The sequence below is a fragment of the Anoplopoma fimbria genome, chromosome 17, assembly GCF_027596085.1.
Source record: "Anoplopoma fimbria isolate UVic2021 breed Golden Eagle Sablefish chromosome 17, Afim_UVic_2022, whole genome shotgun sequence".
NCBI classification, from domain to species: Eukaryota; Metazoa; Chordata; class Actinopteri; order Perciformes; family Anoplopomatidae; genus Anoplopoma; species Anoplopoma fimbria.
The window spans coordinates 21711489-21730089 of NC_072465.1; the positions used below are offsets into that span (position 1 = coordinate 21711489).

Below are 18601 nucleotides of genomic sequence, written 5' to 3' on the forward strand. Positions count from 1 at the left end.
CGGGTCCGAGCCTCCTGCAGGGACACAAGCTGAGTCCCTGCAGCCGGTTCATTCATAAAGTGGACCAGACGTAGTAGTAGCTCCAACACCAACTTTTAAACTCAAAGAAAAAACATGAACTTTCTGAAGTTATACGCTCACCATTGCCTGTAATGTAATGTAATGTAAAGTAAAGTAATGTAAAGTAAAGTAAAGTAAAGTAAAGTAAAGTAATGTAATGTAAAGTAAAGTAATGTAAAGTAAAGTAAAGTAAAGTAATGTAATGTAAAGTAAAGTAATGTAAAGTAAAGTAAAGTAAAGTAATGTAAAGTAATGTAAAGTAATTTAAAGTAATGTAATGTAAAGTAATGTAAAGTAATGTAATGTAATGTAATGTAATGCAGTACCGCTGACATCCACCAGGGGTCGCTGATGTATCCTCATGCAAAATCTCGTTCTCGCGATAGCTCCGTTCCTCCACCACCGGCGGCGACATTCAGAAAGGAGATGGCGGCCAGAGGGGGGTTTCAGACAGCACCGACTGGTGGAGGCGGCGGCGGTGGAGCAATGGGACCCGGACCACCGGTACCGATCGCAGGACCAGGCATGGGACCCGGGACGCCCACCGGACGGATGGTACCGTCGTCGGCGGCGCAGAACCACATGTACCGCTCCCCGATGCCCGGGCCCGGATACCCGGTGAGAACAAAGCCCCGCACCGCTGCTTTGTCACCGGCGGCTAACCCGACACACACACACACACACACACACACCTACCCGGCTCCATGCAGACTAAACACCCGGCTGAAGCGTTTGCATCCCCGTGTTATGAGCGACGTGGCTGGTTTTATCGTGGTTTGAATCCCGCCCGCTCACATTACAGAGAGCTACAAAAAAAGGCTACTTAGCTTAGCATGCTAACGAGGCTAGCTGCTAGCTGAGTTCCGCTTAGTTTGCACGCTTGAACTTTACTAAAACAAGCTTGGATGGTTTAATGGTGAGCGTGTAACTGCAGAAAGTTCATGTTTTTCTTTGAGTTTAAAAAGTTGGTGTTGGAGATACTACTACGTCTGGTCCACTTTATGAATGAACCGGCTGCAGGGACTCAGCAGCCTGCACATTACATTACATTACATTACTTTACTTTACTTTACTTTACTTTACTTTACTTTACTTTACATTACAGTCATTTAGCACCCTGTTGATCACCGTGCACAGGCTGCACCAGATCCTACCTTTGGTTAACTTGGTGTCACCTGGCTGGTAAAGGTGTTGCACAACAGAATAAGTGGATCCAGATGTTTTCTAAAAACTTAGTTAAAACATTAAGTGTTCATCCATTATATTACATTACATTACAGTCATTTAGCAGACGCTTTTATCCAAAGCGACTTACAATAAGTGTATTCAACATAGGTATTCAAGAGAACTACTAGTCACCAGAAGTCATAAGTGCATCTCCTTTCTTAAACAAGCATCTAAAAGCATAAACCAGAGCAAAAGTACAGAAACAAACTAATACGAATACAATAAGTGCAACAAACTAATACAATAAGTGCAACAAACTAATACAATAAGTGCAACAGACTAATACGAATACAATTAATGCAACAAACTAATACGAATACAATAAGTGCAACAAACTAATACGAATACAATAAGTGCAACAAACTTATTATTATTATTATTATTAAACTAATACAATAAGTGCAACAGACTAATACGAATACAATTAATGCAACAAACTAATACGAATACAATAAGTGCAACAAACTAATATGAATACAATAAGTGCAACAAACTAATATGAATACAATAAGTGCTAAGTGGAAGGCTCAGGGTAGTACTTCTTGAAGAGGTGAGTTTTCAGCCTGCGCTGAAAGATGGGCAGCGACTCTGCTGTATTGATGATATAAGTCTGAAACCATGGAGGCTGTGGCCAACCAACACAATGTTTAACTTGTGTGAGACACCGAAAGGTTTGCCATGTTACTGATATCTTATACAGTACCAGTCAAAAGTTTGGACACACCTTCTCATTCAACTACTTTGAAGAATGTAAAATATAAAACATATTCTGGTTTGTTGAGCATTTGTTTGTTTACCACATAAATCCATATGTGTTCCTTCATAGTTCGGATGTCTTCAATATTAATCTACAATGTAGAAAAAAAATAAAGAAAAACCATTGAATGAGAAGGTGTGTCCAAACTTTTGACTGGTACTGTATATAGTGGTGAAACTAGGGCTACATCCAAAATGATTTTAATTACTCATCCCTCCATCCTAATTGTTTTTGTAGGGGTTGTGTGCTTGGATTTCATGGTGCTGAATTACAAGGACACAGCCTCTTTGAAAAATAACAACAAAGCAGCAAAATCCCCATACCAGAATTAAGTATTAATTACAAGGATCAGGAAAGCACTAATTTGATACCAGAATCGGGGTCATCTTTGCTTTGCTTAAGGCAGGCACCAAACTTTTCCCCATGTGGAAAGACATTTTCAAGTCGTTAACACACTGTTGATGTTTTTCTCAAAAATGTATAACAGAGATAAGTTTCCATCTTTGGAAACGAGGTGGAATTGTTGTCGTCAAAATCAGTTTGTCTGGCGGCGTTTCCGTCATCAAAGCTGATTGTGTATAAGTGAGAGGGGAAGACATAGGAGTGTCCCCAGAGGAGCCATACATAATCAAGTCCCTTTTGAGGAATAACAGTTGGTTTATGCACTGGGAAACAAGTCATAAATTAATTATTGAATGCCTTTAGCATGATTATATAGCACTGCGTGGTTGCTGTTAGTAAAAGTATTATACAATATGTAAAATAATGGCGCTTCATCTTTCCAACTTGTGTGATCCAAACATTTCCAATAACTCCACATAGTTGTAAAGTCCAAAAGTAAAAATATATTGAAAAAAGTGATGGAATCATTTCCAAAACCCACAACATGCTACTATTTAACAAAATGTTCTCCTTCAATCCACATTTGTTGGTGTTAAGCTTTTCAAAAACAATATTTTCACTGCATTTAAAAGCAGTTTGCTCTCCCTCTTGCCGCACACAAAGAGGCAAACGCCTGCATTAACAGAGCGCATTTGCAGCAATCTAACAGCACCATGAATAACATTTATATAACCACAATACCAACAACTGTGATGTCATAAAACCATCTTTCAAAAACCTATGTTGAAGCTCCAAACGTATTTTTATTAAAAAAAAAAAAAGAGAGATCTGGTACAGCCCGAGTTGTTATCCATATATTTAAGCTGCTACTAAGTGATTTTGAAGATTTTTCAATAGACCCCAGCAGATGATCATGGTTTTATTAATCTTACCTGTGGCTCTGTGTATTCTTTTATCCGTTTAGTACTAATTCTATCTGGTCTTGGTGTAGTCTATAGACATATTTATCGTATATCCACAATAGGTGAAGTGTGTGCTGCCTAGCTACTGGCAACCTGAAACATAGTTTAGTGAAAGGATGTTATATCTCTTTTTCTCCAGCGTCCTTGACTGCTTTCAGTCACACAAGCTGCATTTCTCAACCTAGTCGAATCGGCATCCTATTCTGAATACTGCAGAACTCCAGTTGTTCTCCGGTAAACCAAGGTTGTACCGGTGTAAAGTATAAAGAGTGCTAAATGATCGAAATGCAGTTACTCTGCCCACACTGCGCTGTGTGGAAAAGGCAGAGCATATTCATTTGGCTCGTATTGTTGACAAGTTAATGTCCGTCACTCTACCACCCTCCACCTTATGCTGAAGAGAGTGTGTTTTGCCTTCATCTCACTCATTTGTTGAACTGACTGCTGGAGGGAAAGCTGCAAACAGTGATTTGTCATTTGTCTATCTATAAGCTTCTGCTTCTCACCTGCACTCATGCAGTCAAATACACGAAGTCGCCTGTTTGAGTTCTTAGCACTCGGCTTGGTGAGTCTGAGTTTGTTCTGTATTAGCTTGTTTGAAGGAGCCGGCATGCAAATTGTTGCTGTCTCTTCTTGTAGGACCAAAGTATGTGGATTTGATGATTTTTAAAAAGGAGGGTTTATTTTTTTCTGTAAACGGTACAGAGCTGCTATTTGTTTTTCTGTTAAGTTAAAATTTTTTTTAGAATTAATATTAATACACTAACATCAGGGCTTAGGATCATTTATTATGGTTATATTAAGGATAACGTCTTTGATGATGGGTGAAAAAATGTTGATATGCACATTCCCTATATGGATGGGAAAAAATTAAGGATCAGGTTTTGTCGTGATATTTATTTAATTATATAGCGTCAAATCAAGTTAAAAATTAAACTAAATGTTTACCTTACTGTTGATCTGCTTTAATCCTCAAAAGCTTTGACGCATTGACCTTGGAGATACAGTTTTCACATAGTGGATAAAAGGGAGAAGCATTATTCATTTGGATTCACCCAAGGAAGCAAAACGGTGTCAATTAAGTAAGTTTACCCTGAATATTAAACCTGTAGGGTGTTTCACATCTGTGACTGATGTGTATTTTTTGTTTTCTTTATGAATTCTTCCACCCTTTGATTCCCTGTTTTTAAAAACGCTAGTGCAGTGCGTGTTTGGTTGCCCGTACAGAACGGGCTGATAGCTTGGCTCCCAGAACTGCTTCTTGAAACATTGTCCAGAACTGCTGGTCGCTCGTTGACTCTGTGGAAGTTCGGCTGTTCTGTTAGTAAATCCAGCATCTAGCAACAGAAGTTAACTGTAGTCCAATGACTGAAAAGGCTGTGGACGACATGCTTTACTCTGAAGCTCCAACCCCACTGCCGCACAGAGCGCCGTTAGCTCGTTCATTCAAAGTTTATTTATATTGAACAAGTCACGTGTCCAAATTGCACCAACTTCAACAGTGCACGTCCTTGGGTCCTCGGCAATACACCTTCCAAGTGTGAAATCGATCGGACGAACTGTTTACAACATATGCAAAAGACAAACACACACACCAGATATATAAACAGAGATTGATTTGTTATAGTAAGTTGCTTTTCAAAAGGGCTTGCAGTTTCTTTGTTGCAATGTATCATTCAGTGAAACATTAATTAAGATACAGCACATTGTATTACCAGCCACAGCACTAGATCGGCCATTGTGGCTGCAAAAAAAATGCAATTTGGGTTGTGTCGGAACAAAAAATTCTCACCAGCCATCGGAGAGTCCCGAAGTTAAATAGTTCTCATTAGCAGTTAAACTGCTGGTTTTCTTGATTGATGGTCTATGAAACATTAGGTAACAGTGAAAAATGTGCAATATCCAATGTGCTGTCCTCGAATGTCTTGCTTTGTCAGGCCAACAGTTTAAAGCCAGAATATAGTCAATTTATATTATTATAATGTAAAGCAAGGAAAAGCAACAAATTCTCACATTGAAAACCTAAAATCCATCAATTTTATCGAGGAAAAAACAACGCTCGGTCAACCATGAAAAATAATTTCCCCTATATTTTCTATGCAGAGACCAGGCATGCCTCCATCCAACCGTATGACCCCACAGGGACCAGCCATGGGCCCCCCAGGATACGGCAACAGCCCAGTGTCTCGCCCTGTGATGCCCGGAGTGATGGACCCGTCTCGCAAGAGGCCCGCCCCAAACCAGATCCAGCAGGTTCAGCAGCAGAACCGCAACCAGCAGTAAGTCGTCCCCTCTCGTACAGAAGATCAATATTTAGAGCTTTTCTTTTATTATTTGCTTTGTTGTATTAAATGGCATGAGAAATAGTATTTTGATTGGGAATAAAACTCTCCAACCCTGCAGCCGCCCACTCCCTCATCACTGTCGACCAAAACCATGTTTCCTATTGGAGATCTGTCTTTACTATCCCAGATTGAAAAAAGGGGACTTTTCTTAATGGAAAGAAATATGATTTTTTATAAAGAAATGCTTTATTAGAAGTCTTATTAAATGTCTGTAAACTTAAAAATAAGCTTCATCAGTTTTGAAATGATTAATTGAAATGTTACAAGACTGTTTAGTTGGCAACTATTTAGATTTTTATATTCATCTTTTCTTGAGTAAAATGACAAACATCCTGTGGCTTCAGCTTCTCAAATATGAGGGTTTGCTGCTTCACTTTGTTTTATATAATAGTAGATTGAATGAATTTGAAATTATCTTAGCTCTAGTGCAAAAGAATATAATTTACCTATTTCATATAACTATGGAATAATTGGTAGATGCATTGAAAAAAGATTGCCATCAAACAATAGCCCTATTGATTTGTCGATTCAATTTATATAATAGATTCAAAGCCATTTTCTGTCATTATGCAACACAGGGATGCACAGCGAAATGCAGTTGTAGCACATTTGCTACACAAGAAAAACACAACAAACAAAACAAAAACCGTAGTGCAGTCCTGCAGTGCATGTTTAGACCGAACATCAGACAGCCAGGTGGATGCTGGGTAATGGAGTAGCCTTGGATCAGTGCTGGTTTAGCGTAGCTTCCATCTCCGCTCTGCTCTTTGTGGCAGTCGACTCTGTTTTTCGGTGATTGTCTCAAGTTCCACTCCACTAATCCGCACATTTCCTTTTTCAATGTTTCTGAATGAACTCTGTTATATGCCATAAATAATAATAAATACAGAAAGACAAACAAATGTAGTGAAAGTCATCTGAGCTGCCAGCTGCAGCATTAATGAGCGCCACTGTTGCCATAGCAGCAGAAGACAAAGAGGAGAGAGAATACCAGTTGATTAGTGAGAGAAACTTATAATTAGCGCTATATTTGGAGGCCAATTGAAGAGTCACAATAATAATGGCCTCACTTTTTCAAATGTGAAATTGAATCTTCCAATTGGTGGAACCAGCTGCCCACATTATCCCTCACTACTACATTTGGTTTTTGGATCAAGAACTGAATTATTGTGATTATTTTAATCCAGCACACTCCTCTTTGACTCTCACTCAAACTTATATTGTTTCTATGTTTTGTTTTTACAGCACAAAGAAGAAGAAGATGGCTGATAAAATTCTACCTCAGAGGGTGAGTGTTATTCACACAGCAGTCCATGGAAATCCATTAATACTGGTCTTCATTGTGTTGGAGAGATTACATTTGCTTGTCAATTTAAAATTAATTGAGGTGACTCTGTTTAAAGTACTAGAATTAAAGCTCTTCTTTTTTTAAAATAATGTGTGGAAGCTGCTTGAGCAGTTACACCTCCTTGTTGTCAGAAAAAATATTTTTGTACAACACATGTTTGTGACTGGTTATTAGAAACCACTTTATGCATATAAGGATATAAACTGAGTGTGTTCCTCTGAAGGAGCTCTGCTGTACTTGGATCAGTGGTCACCGTGTGTCTTTTGTTGTGTCCTAGATCAGGGAACTGGTCCCGGAGTCTCAGGCTTACATGGATCTGCTGGCTTTTGAGAGGAAGCTGGACCAGACCATCATGCGCAAGAGGCTGGACATTCAGGAGGCCCTCAAGAGGCCCATTAAGGTATGGATCAAATAAGGCCCTCAATCCCTCCGCTTCAGAGCTGAAATTAATAACATGGCCATTCAGACCCCCAGGGGCCCCCATCCATCCCCATAACTGGACTTTTAAAAGTAATGTAATTCGGTTAAAGCTTGTAAAAAATGTCTGCAGCGCTATGAGTTCAGACGTATCACTGGTTGCCATGTAAAGGTGGATTTGTTTGTTGGAGTTGTTTTTCATCTTGCTGTTGAACCAGGCTTTTACTTCTGAAGTTAAAGATTTTTTGGTTGTTTTTATATGGCTCCAACGTTAACTACACTGTTAGGTTGACAACATGTCTAGCAAATATTTCTATACGAGTTGTGTCCGTCCCTCAGCACACCAATACATTGATCTAATCTGAAATCAAGCTGCACGCTGTCACAGCAGAGCTCTCTTATCTTTTCCCCTGTTTGTGCACATGTGCCGATTATCAGTGTAGATAACGAGTCAGTGTTGAGTGAATTATAGCCCATCAATTTAAAGTTTCTTTTCATTGATTGTTTTCCAGCAAAAGAGAAAGCTTCGGATCTTCATATCAAACACCTTTAACCCCGCAAAGCCCGACGCTGAGGATGGAGAAGGCACAGTTGCATCATGGGAGCTACGTGTTGAGGGGCGTCTGCTGGAAGATGTAAGCTTAATGATTGAAATGTATTGGTTTATAGTAATGTCTTCTGTGTGTACAGTATTAGTTATGGGTTAATATGTTAACTGTTTTAACTGTAGTGATCATTTATTTCAGAGCAGTGAAAATATAACCAACCAAATTTTAAATGTCTTTTTGTTGGGTTTGCATTGAGCCAAAACTACGAAACCAAAAATCTTTATACTTAAAGTTCTAATGTTTCACAGACACCGATGTTATACAGATATATTTAATGCTTTCATTCATAATTCCACTAACTGTAACATTTGCTTTGCAGACGGCTGTGTCCAAGTATGAAGCCACCAAACAGAAGCGGAAGTTCTCCTCTTTCTTCAAGTCCCTGGTGATCGAGTTGGACAAAGACCTGTATGGTCCAGATAATCACCTTGTGGAGGTAGGAATTCATTTTGTGCATTTGAATAAACGTGCAGATATTTACCCAGTTGTCCGCTTTTTTTTTAATGTTAGTTCTGTCATTTTCTGCTTTTATATATTGCAATTGTTAAATTTGCAGCTAGCCCTAGTTGACATCTTATGAACCCTTTCTTTGATCAGACTAACGATCGAAAAAGCCAAAGATATTCTATTAATTATCATATAAGATCAAATGCAGGAAATCTTACATTTTAGATCCTGAAAAAATCTCAAATGTTTTGATGATGAAAAGTCACTGAACCAATCAATCAATTATCCAAATAGTTGCCAACTAATCATTTCTTGTGTGTGTGTACACATGTATACGATATATAAATAAAAAATACTGTTATTTTAGTGGCACAGGACTGCCACCACCCAGGAGACTGATGGTTTCCAGGTGAAGAGGCCCGGTGATGTGGGGGTTCGCTGCACCGTCCTGCTCATGCTCGACTACCAGGTAAATAAATGCTCAAAGGCCCTGTGATTTTAATAATGTTGCCTTCAAGTGCCTTTCAAGCATTTGTCGTCGGCTTCATATCAAACCAATCGTTCTGTGTACCAAACAGCCCCCTCAGTTCAAGCTGGACCCCCGGCTGGCCCGTATGCTGGGCATCCACACCCAGACCAGACCCGTCATCATTCAGGCTCTGTGGCAGTACGTCAAGACCCACAAACTCCAGGACCCTCATGAGCGCGAGTTCATCAACTGTGACAAATACCTGCAGCAGGTGAGTCGAGTCCCTTTTTGTAACATAACGCACCTTAAAAATCATCGTCGTTAAACTTCAGTGACACATTTTGTTATTTGGAAAGACACCAAAAGAGGCCTCTCTGTTCTTCAGACCTGATGAATACAAACTGTTGCCGGTGTTTGAAGCATGGTTGTCTCGGTTGTTTCGTGCTCTTGATGTTGTGCAGTCCGTCCCTCTACCCTTCCAGCTGTCCTTGTATGGAGTCTCTTTCTGGATCACTGACTGGTTTTTAGTGCTTTTCTTAATACTGTGCCAAGATAAACAGGATTTTGGAAAGCTAGCGGTGAATTCCTACCATTTGCTTGTAATTACAACAGTGATTTGTATTGTAGTAAAGATGGAATAGAGCCATGAATTCAAAAGCTCAGATTTGCTTTTTTACTCTTTTAGCCACACTATGAGTACAAATTGTCACAAGTCTTAATAGCAGAGACCAACACACGCCTGGACAAAAAAAACAGGACAGAGTGGATTATTGCAAATGTTTGCACAGAGGTGGCATTGGTTCTGGCTATACACCTGTTATTGTGAAAATAAACATAATATAGATTTTAAAAAAAACTTGCACATTAGAGGCTGAAAATCTGTTTGTAGTCCATATAGTTAGTTAAATTGTGAGTGAATAATAAAGTAATTTATTTAGAATACAAAGTCTTAGGAGGGTTTTCTTTTCAACACAAAATTCAGTGCACTCTTACCTGCCCAGGAACTCAAACATTTTGACTAAATCGAACACATTTGAAAAATATTGACAATTGATGTGTATTGTCCCTGATAACAAAATAAATTATGAAGCAAAGTTACTCAAACAGTTTCTCCTGAACCATTTCCACAATTGGTGGATCTGCATTTGGTCGATACTTTAGTCCAAAGAGCCTTTTTAGATGGTTTGCAAAAGACTTAAAGTCAATTCTTTAATTTTATTCAGCCCCCTCATGTCCATATAGTATTTGCTACATTTAAGTGGGAAAAGGAAAATGTTGCTTTAACTTATCATTATGAAGTACATCTTGACAGCACAATTTAAATGTAAGGGCTAGACAATAATACCACCATCTGCATTTTGATTGGTTCCCTATAAGCCTCACTTTCACTAAGCCATTCTGTCTGCCACCAGGCACGACCTCCAGGGACATGAACGCTCAATTAAGGGCAAAAGGGATGTTTGTCAACCACTAAAATAACCAAAACAGGAAGAGAATAATGTTTTTGTATACCCGAGTAGCTTTCACTATTTATCTCCAGTTACCAAAGAGTATCAATGTAAGTTCTTTGTAGTTACTATTCCCAGTAACGGAAACAGTGGGCGGTGAAACAACCAAAGGAACTGTGGAAAACAAAGGCCGGTGTGTGTCCTGTGCATAATTATCAATTCTATTACAATGAAAGTCGGTAGCTCCAAATGTCATCCGATTACATCATACGCTCATTTTCATACCGATTGCTTCACCGTGCTTATGTTTGCATAAAGCTCAGTGGTTGTAGTGTCGGTTGCAGATTAGAAGAGACTGCTGTCTGTTGGCAGAAGATTTGAGGACTGTGATTACTCTGTGCAGCCTTGGGAATGATTTAATCGAATGTATTTCTTGTTTTATCCCCGATGGTCTGAATGAGACCGCTGAATATGTCTAGTTTTGCTAATCTGCTAGTAGTAGCCTCTGACAGAAACGTGTTGTTTATTTCATTTTTGCAGATCTTTGAGACTCAGCGAATGAAGTTCTCCGAGATCCCGCAGCGCTTGCATGCCCTCCTGATGCCCCCAGAGCCAATCATCATCAACCATGTGATCAGGTAACTTCATTACAGTGATAAATGAGGTCCACTGTCCGACAAAAGTCGCGTGTTAAAGTTGTGTTTTCCTGATCTCCTGCTGGATAATTTGACATTTCCACATAAAACTAGTTAAGTAAATGTACTGTACCCTCTCATAGTGTTGACCCTAATGACCAAAAGAAGACTGCGTGCTACGACATTGACGTGGAGGTCGACGACACGCTGAAGACCCAGATGAACTCCTTCCTGCTCTCCACAGCCAGTCAGCAGGAAATAGCCGGACTGGATAACAAGGTACAGCAGAGAGTTTAAGACGGACACATCCCCTTCCTCTGTAATGAGAGGCAGTTTTGTTTCCTGCTGTTTTTCTCTGCCTTTTTTGTGGGGCTTGATCTATTAAATTACTAAATTCCCACTGACTGTAGAACAACTCAAACTCGAATTAATGTCACACAAAGAGAGGACGTATTTTTATGTGTAGTAAAGAAATAGCATTTAATTCTCCGTTACGACCTCCATCTGCCGGAGCTGTGTAAAGGCCATTTTAAGCTCGCTCACTTTAAATGCATTGTGAATAGTCTTTCTTTTTTTCTTTTCTTTTTTTATTGGACCCCTGCTCCATTAAGCCACTGTGTTGTTTATTTCCCCTCAATTTTGTGAGCCTCCTGAGGGGAGTTTTCACACTTAACCACTCGCCCAAATTGTTGCCTGTGAGTTGCTGGCTTCGTTCTAGCGTCGTTTTGAAGTCACTCAGGTCTTTTTGACCTCCTGCTAGCAGCCGTTACCTTGGCTGGGATGGCTGTAATCACATTGATAAGACGCGGAGCCGTTTTCCTTAGAAGACGTCCTCCTGTGCAGTCTTTTGTTGAGTCATTGTAAATAGAGAGCGCTTGTTTATACTTTATAGGCGCCATTCATATTGTCACTTTATTTTGGGTTTGGTGACAATTACTGAGATACACCCTGTTCCTGCCGGCCTTATATCAGAAAGTTTGTTGCAGAGTCTCAGTTTCTGAGTCAACTCTGCATGTTTAGTGTCTTATTATAAAATAAATCTGGTGCTGTGGGTTTTAAAACTGCTGATCTCAGCAACACTTACTGTAAAATGGTTATGAAGTAAAACATCTGTCCCCCCCTTTTTCTGTGTCAGCTCCATTTAATTAATACCTTATTAATTACTTTAAATTAATGACCCAACCTTTTTTTTATTATGTTTAATCATTTTCAGATCCATGAAACCATTGAGACCATTAACCAGCTGAAGACCCAGAGAGAGTTCATGTTGAGTTTTGCCAGAGATCCTCAGGGCTTTATCAACGACTGGCTGCAGTCGCAGTGCAGAGACCTCAAGGTGAGTCCGTCCGGCAAAACTGAGCCCTCAAGGCACTTAAAACACATTTATCGCTACAGAAAACACGTTGCTTCTGCTTTAAAACAAACAAATCCACCGTATGCAGATATCACAGCTGTTTTAAATGCACCGTGCATTCCTGACGGTTTTGTTTTGTGTTCTTCTAAATAAGACGAACAGTGGATAGACATGTAGTTGATGTCATTCAGAGGAGCAAACATACGGCCATTTTGCGTCAATGTTCAGCAGTTGTTCCGAGAGAAATCCATCTTGTATAAGAAAAGGAGGCAATAGCAGTTTGTCCACTGACATAAGCGTCAATAGATCTCTTTTAATAGCTTTAAATGTTTTGAGTAAGCCATGTGACTTATCGTTTTCAACTAGAAACTCTTCTTCTTCCTCCGTTGTTACTATTGCTTCTGTTATTGCTCCATCTACCTCTCCAATATTAGCATTCAGTGTCTCCATAGTGCAATTTCACTGCCACTGTTATCTGTACACACGGTTTGATGTAATGCATATTTTTTCCCATCCTAGAAGAAATTTCCCTTCTGCCTGAAGACTTATTCCGTATTTGATTCAGAGGTTTTAGGATGGAGGAAGTCATATGCTATAGGGATTTGTAAATCCTATTGAGGAAAGTTTGTGATTTTGGGTTATTTAAATTGACTTGACAATCTGAAACCCATTTCTAACGCAGCACACTCTGTAGGTGTTTGAACAAAACATTGAGAAATGTAGAAAATGAAAGAAAAGTGGAGACAAGAAAAATAAACTTTTGCGGTGCAAAAAGTCACGGATACATGATGATAACTACTATGAGTACCTCAGAGGGAAACACTTAAACTACAGACACTTGACATTCATGTCTATCAAATGGAAAGGATCATCAAAACAACATTTACAAACAGACTCTCTGGTATATCTAAATTTTGTTTATTCTAAAGTTCAGTGAATTCCTTGAGGTCATGATTGAGGTTGATCATATTTGGCCCTACAGAGGTTTTCTGTGGAAAAAGAGAACTTTATTACATATAAGTACGTTCTGCTCTCTTATGTTGCTCACTCAGGTTTAACACAGGATAGCGGAGTCAAAATACAGCGTGAAACATTAAATAACCTAATAATAAAATATATATATGACTGAACGCTGTCTCCACCTGCAGTGTTTGTTCAGCTGAATCTCCGTTAAATTGAACAAATTCAGTTTTAAAGCTCAACAGTCAACCTTGCTTTCTTGTGACGATATGTTTGTGTTAGCTGCCATCAGAGTTTGACAGATGTGTGAATGTGTCTTTCTCTGTTTACAGACCATGACAGATGTGGTAGCAAACCCAGAAGAAGAGCGGAGAGCAGAGTTTTACTACCAGCCGTGGGCTCAGGAGGCCGTCTGTCGCTACTTCTACTCCAAGGTAATCCACTTTATTCCTCCTCCTCCTGCATTTAGTTTTTCTTTAGGTATACTACTTTGGTCCTACTTGAATTATTTCAATAACTATTTTAGGAATTGGCACGAGATGTTGATTAAATTCATGTTGTGCAGAAGCTGAATCCTACCAACTTTAGTGAGGCCCTGACTTTTCCTCTAGCGCCACTGTGAGGTTGACATTTAGGTTTTGAGTGAAATATCTCACCAACTATTTGAATTGCCATGAAATATGGTTCAGACAAACTGTAATGACTTTGGTGATCAGCTGTATTTTGTGTTAATTGTGACTTCAACCAACCATTACTGCATATTGTTTTTGTAATTTTCAAATACTAAATGCAATACAAAAGCCTATGACAAATCACCAAAATAAAATAAATGTTTGGACTTGAAGAGGAAATTTGCCACCTTTTTTTTTTTTTATATGGATGCCCAATTAGAAACACATTCAATTTACTAACATATCCCACAAAGAAAAGCAGAAAATCCTCACATTTGGGAAGCTGAAGGTAGAGAACGTTTGGTATTTCTTATTAATAAAACAATAAATCGATTATTAAAAAAAAGATTAGTTTCTGTCTGTAACTTCGATGGTGAAAAGGATAAACATTATATATTCTTAACATCAGCATGTTCTCATGGCCAAAGACTGCTGTTGTTTTATCATGGCCATTGTTGACCTTTTATCGGAGCGTTTTCTCCCGATGATTAAATCTTTTCTTTGTGTCTTTCAGGTCCAGCAGAGGAGACAGGAGCTGGAGACGGCGCTCGGCATCAGGAACACCTAAATAAATGTATCCACGCTAAAAAAGTGCTGTTTGGTCGGAGAGAACTTAACCTGTGAGCGTGTGTGGGGAAGTTCAAAATGAATTCCCTCCCAAGAGTTTTCTAACACACTTAGAGAGAGACATAGATACTAGATGGCTTTACCGTTAAATAGGATGTTCTTTTTGTTGTTTTAATTCTCCCTGAGGCTTGACCACTGTTGCAGTTTGGTTGCTACTTCCACTTTTCCACACTAGAGCTGCAATGTATTTTTCGCTTGCTTGTCAAAGCCTTACCTGGAAGCATTCCTCTCATTTTGATACATTGTTGCCCACACAGAAGTACAGATTGTACACAAATGAAAAGCAGAGGGCAACTTTTAATGAAATCTTTCCTTGAATCTAAAATTATCTTAAATCAGCATTAATGTGTTGGTTCTGCCTTGACTCTTTATTCCCCACTTTTTGGAAAGTAAATTAACATTTTTGCTCTCTCAACTCGGGGCCCCTCGGATGCTTGCCCATTCAGTTAGATATTGATTGTGTTTGTAATCAATCGAGCTACTTTGTCAGCTGTTCATGTGTCACTTTGTCTTAAGCTGGCGTTGGTTTGATTGGACAGTTTGTGTCTGGTGTCCGAGAGAGAAAGCTCAAACCTGGCAAGATACACATCTTTTGTTAAGGGTGCCATTTAGTATGAAGTTCTCCTTTTCTTTTTTTTCTTTTTTGTTATTATCAATGATTCTTGTTTTAAAAGTATGTATTATATCAGTACTTGTCTTGTTAGCTAGTACAGATTATCAAGGAAGTAGCTAGTATGAGTACCTCTAGTCTATATAGTTTTGTAAATACTGAGCAGAGAAAAAAAACTGAAGATGGATGTGAAGTGAAATTGTATCTTATCCTGGCAGATGTTTTTTTTTTCTTAACTCTTTGTCTACGCTCAGATAGTTGAAGCAGTATTTATATTATTAATCAGCCCTCGCTGTCACAGCAGTGATTTAGCTCTCCTCTACATAAAGATGTCACGTTTGACGAGCCGCTGCTCTGCGGAGGCGAAATGTACACGACATTTACGTCGCCTGCAAGCTGGGAAAAGTTAAATAATCTGCTTTTTTTTTTAGTTTTGTGTATTTTTTTGATTATGTGCAGAGAAGCCATAAACAGTTAACAAAGATTTAAAGAGTTTTAGCTTCTTTGTACGCTGGCTGAAGACTTTACACCTTGTTGAGTTTAATGGTTGTTGTTTCCTTGTTGAAGGTAAAGATGAGTGTCCTGGCTGAAACTTTAGCGTTCATTTAATTAACAAATTCCAAGAATACACTAATGTTGGTTTGGGCGGGAACATGATTTGAAACAAGTGGTGGGAACCTCTGGGGGGTGGGGGGGGGGGGGTGGGGACTGTAGTAGAATTTGAATCTGCAGAATTTTTCATGGACCAAACCTATTTTTCTGTATGTTCTTATGTTATAATAAAGGCTATGTAAAATGTACATGTCTGACAGTGATTTCTTATTTTTTTTTACCTCTACATAATGACAAACTTTAATATTCCCTTATGGATTTCAATTGAACTTCAACTGATATTTTATTATTTATCTATCTGGCAATTAGTTTATAAATCAAGGTTTCATTCATTATTAAATGTCAAGAAATGAACCCATAATGTTTACTCTCACATGAGACAAAGAAACCAGCAAAAACGCATCAGTGGCAGAGGAAGTACTCAGATTATTTACCAGTATAACAATGTTAAAATACTCATCAAAATCCTACTTAATTAGTTAGTAAAATGTACTTAAAAGTAAAAGTACTGCAGAAAAATACCTCCTGTGACTATTATTTCTGACATTACATTATGAATGCATCAGTAGATTAGCAGCATTTTACTGTTTAGCTGCTGAAGTTTGAACTTTAGTTTATAAAGTTAAGTAGTTTTGTTTAGAGTTCCACAACCTCAGGGTCATAAATAAGATAACTTTAGGGAGTCTCCAGGTGATAAATGGGGTAGGGGGAAAATAATATTCTGGAGCACAAGTATGTATTCATTTTATAGACTCGGATCTTTGCCTTTTTGTGAAATATTGGACAATTTTACTTGTCAGTGATGTTGAAAACTAATGTGAATGAAACCATCTGAGAATTTAAGAGAGAAAATCCCTTTTGATGGACCTGCTAACAGCTCAAAGATATCTGAAAGGCAAACACCCAAATTCCACTCTCTTTTTTCAGTAAGAGGTCACTAGCCATAACTTTTGGAATACACTGGTTTACACTTTATATTAAAAGCTATTCATGAGTTGTTTTATATAAAATCTTAGTCTACAAAGTATCTACAGCTGTCAGACAAATATAGTGGAGTAAAAAATGTATTTCTCTCTGAAATGTAATGAAGTAGGAGTAAAGTAACCTACCATTAAATGAAAAATACTCAAGTGAAGTACAAGTACCTCAAAACTTTACTTACAGTTTTTCTCAGTTAACACACAAAAAGCGAAAATTCGGCACAATTTCACACAACCTTCACTTCATGTACCAATCGCTCGACCCAATTTGGCACTACTTCACACTCCCTTATCTGCATTAGACTCTGACTTTCCTTCTTTACACTCTGATGTCAATTACACATCACCTTGTTGTCAAAACACTACACACAATGTTCAGTTGTTGCACACACTTCTCAAGTAAAATCTCAAAGCATCAACCTACAACACACAAAGATTCAAATCTCTAAACATTCAGGTCTGTTGAGCAATTTGCAATCAGGACTGCAGCATAAAAGTGCCTCGAGCCTCTGTTTTGTTTGGTGAACAATGGAGAACTTTGAAGAGATCGACAACCAGAGAAGGAGAGGGGTAAGAGTGAGAGGAAGAGGAGGACAAGAAGGAGAGGGACAAGGGGGAGGAGGAGTAGGAGGACAGAGAGAAGGAAGAGGAGGAAGAGTAGGAGGAGGAGGAGGACAAGGAGGAGGAGGAGGACAAGGGGGAAGAGGAGGACAAGGAGGAGGAAGAGGAGGACAAGAAGGAGGAGGGAGAGGAAGAGGAGGACAAGGAGGAGGAAGAGGAGGACAAGGAGGAGGAAGAGGAGGACAAGATGGAGGGGGACAAGGAAGGAGGAGGAGGAAGATGGAGGAGGGAGAGGAGGAGGAGGACAAGGAGGAGGAGGAGGACAAGGAGGAGGAAGAGGACAAGGAGGAGGAGGAGGAAGAGGAGGACAAGAAGGAGGGGGACAAGGGGGAGGAGGAGTAGGAGGACAGAGAGAAGGAAGAGGAGGAAGAGTAGGAGGAGGAGGAGGAGGACAAGGGTGAAGAGGAGGACAAGAAGGAGGAGGGAGAGGAAGAGGAGGACAAGGAGGAGGAAGAGGAGGACAAGGAGGAGGAGGAGGACAAGGAGGAGGAAGAGGAGGAGGAGGACAAGGAGGAGGACAAGGAGGAGGAAGAGGACAAGGAGGAGGACAAGGAAGAGGAGGAGAAGGAGGAGGAGGACAAGGAGGAGGAGGAGGAGAAAGAAGAAGGAGAACGGTCATCTCTAATGAGATTCGGGCCACTGTGGTAGACCATGTGCTCAACCATGGTTTGAGCATGAGGGAGGCCGGCCAGAGGGTCCAACCAAATCTCAGCCGCTGCATATTTGTGTGCTGTTTTATGTTTGACTATGAAAAAAGTAGGCCTACACTGAGACATTTTACAAAAGGAGAAATGGCTCATTCTCCAGAGTCGTTGTCATTCATATGGTGTGTTCCATTTCTATGATTGTGTTTTCAATTTTGCACTTCAGTGTGCTGTAAATGCTTGGTAGTGTGCACTCAATGAATGGTATGTGTGTGTCATTTGAAAATATGGCTGTGTGTACCAAATGAAAACACGAGTTCCATTTTGTGAACAGTTAAGAGATTTGATGGCAAAGAGCCATCTTGCAAAGGGAGTGTCAGGTTTAGCATTTTGTGTGTGAGGTTTTCAGTTTTGTGTGTGCAGTTTTGAGAAAGCCGTTATTGTTTTGAGAAACGTG

The 18601-nt window shown here is 39.4% G+C and overlaps 1 protein-coding gene across 1 annotated transcript; it reads left to right on the forward strand.

Annotated features, from left to right (window-relative positions):
* The first annotated feature begins 466 nt into the window (after positions 1-466).
* Positions 467-15983, forward strand: smarcd1 (SWI/SNF related, matrix associated, actin dependent regulator of chromatin, subfamily d, member 1). The gene is made up of 13 exons (XM_054616812.1): positions 467-678; positions 5452-5627; positions 6939-6981; positions 7319-7441; positions 7971-8093; positions 8386-8502; positions 8881-8982; positions 9092-9253; positions 10971-11068; positions 11209-11344; positions 12279-12401; positions 13712-13813; positions 14565-15983. The coding sequence occupies exons 1-13, from the start codon at positions 487-489 to the stop codon at positions 14616-14618; spliced, it is 1551 nt and encodes a 516-aa protein (XP_054472787.1). The 5' UTR covers positions 467-486; the 3' UTR covers positions 14619-15983.
* The last annotated feature ends 2618 nt before the right edge of the window (positions 15984-18601 follow it).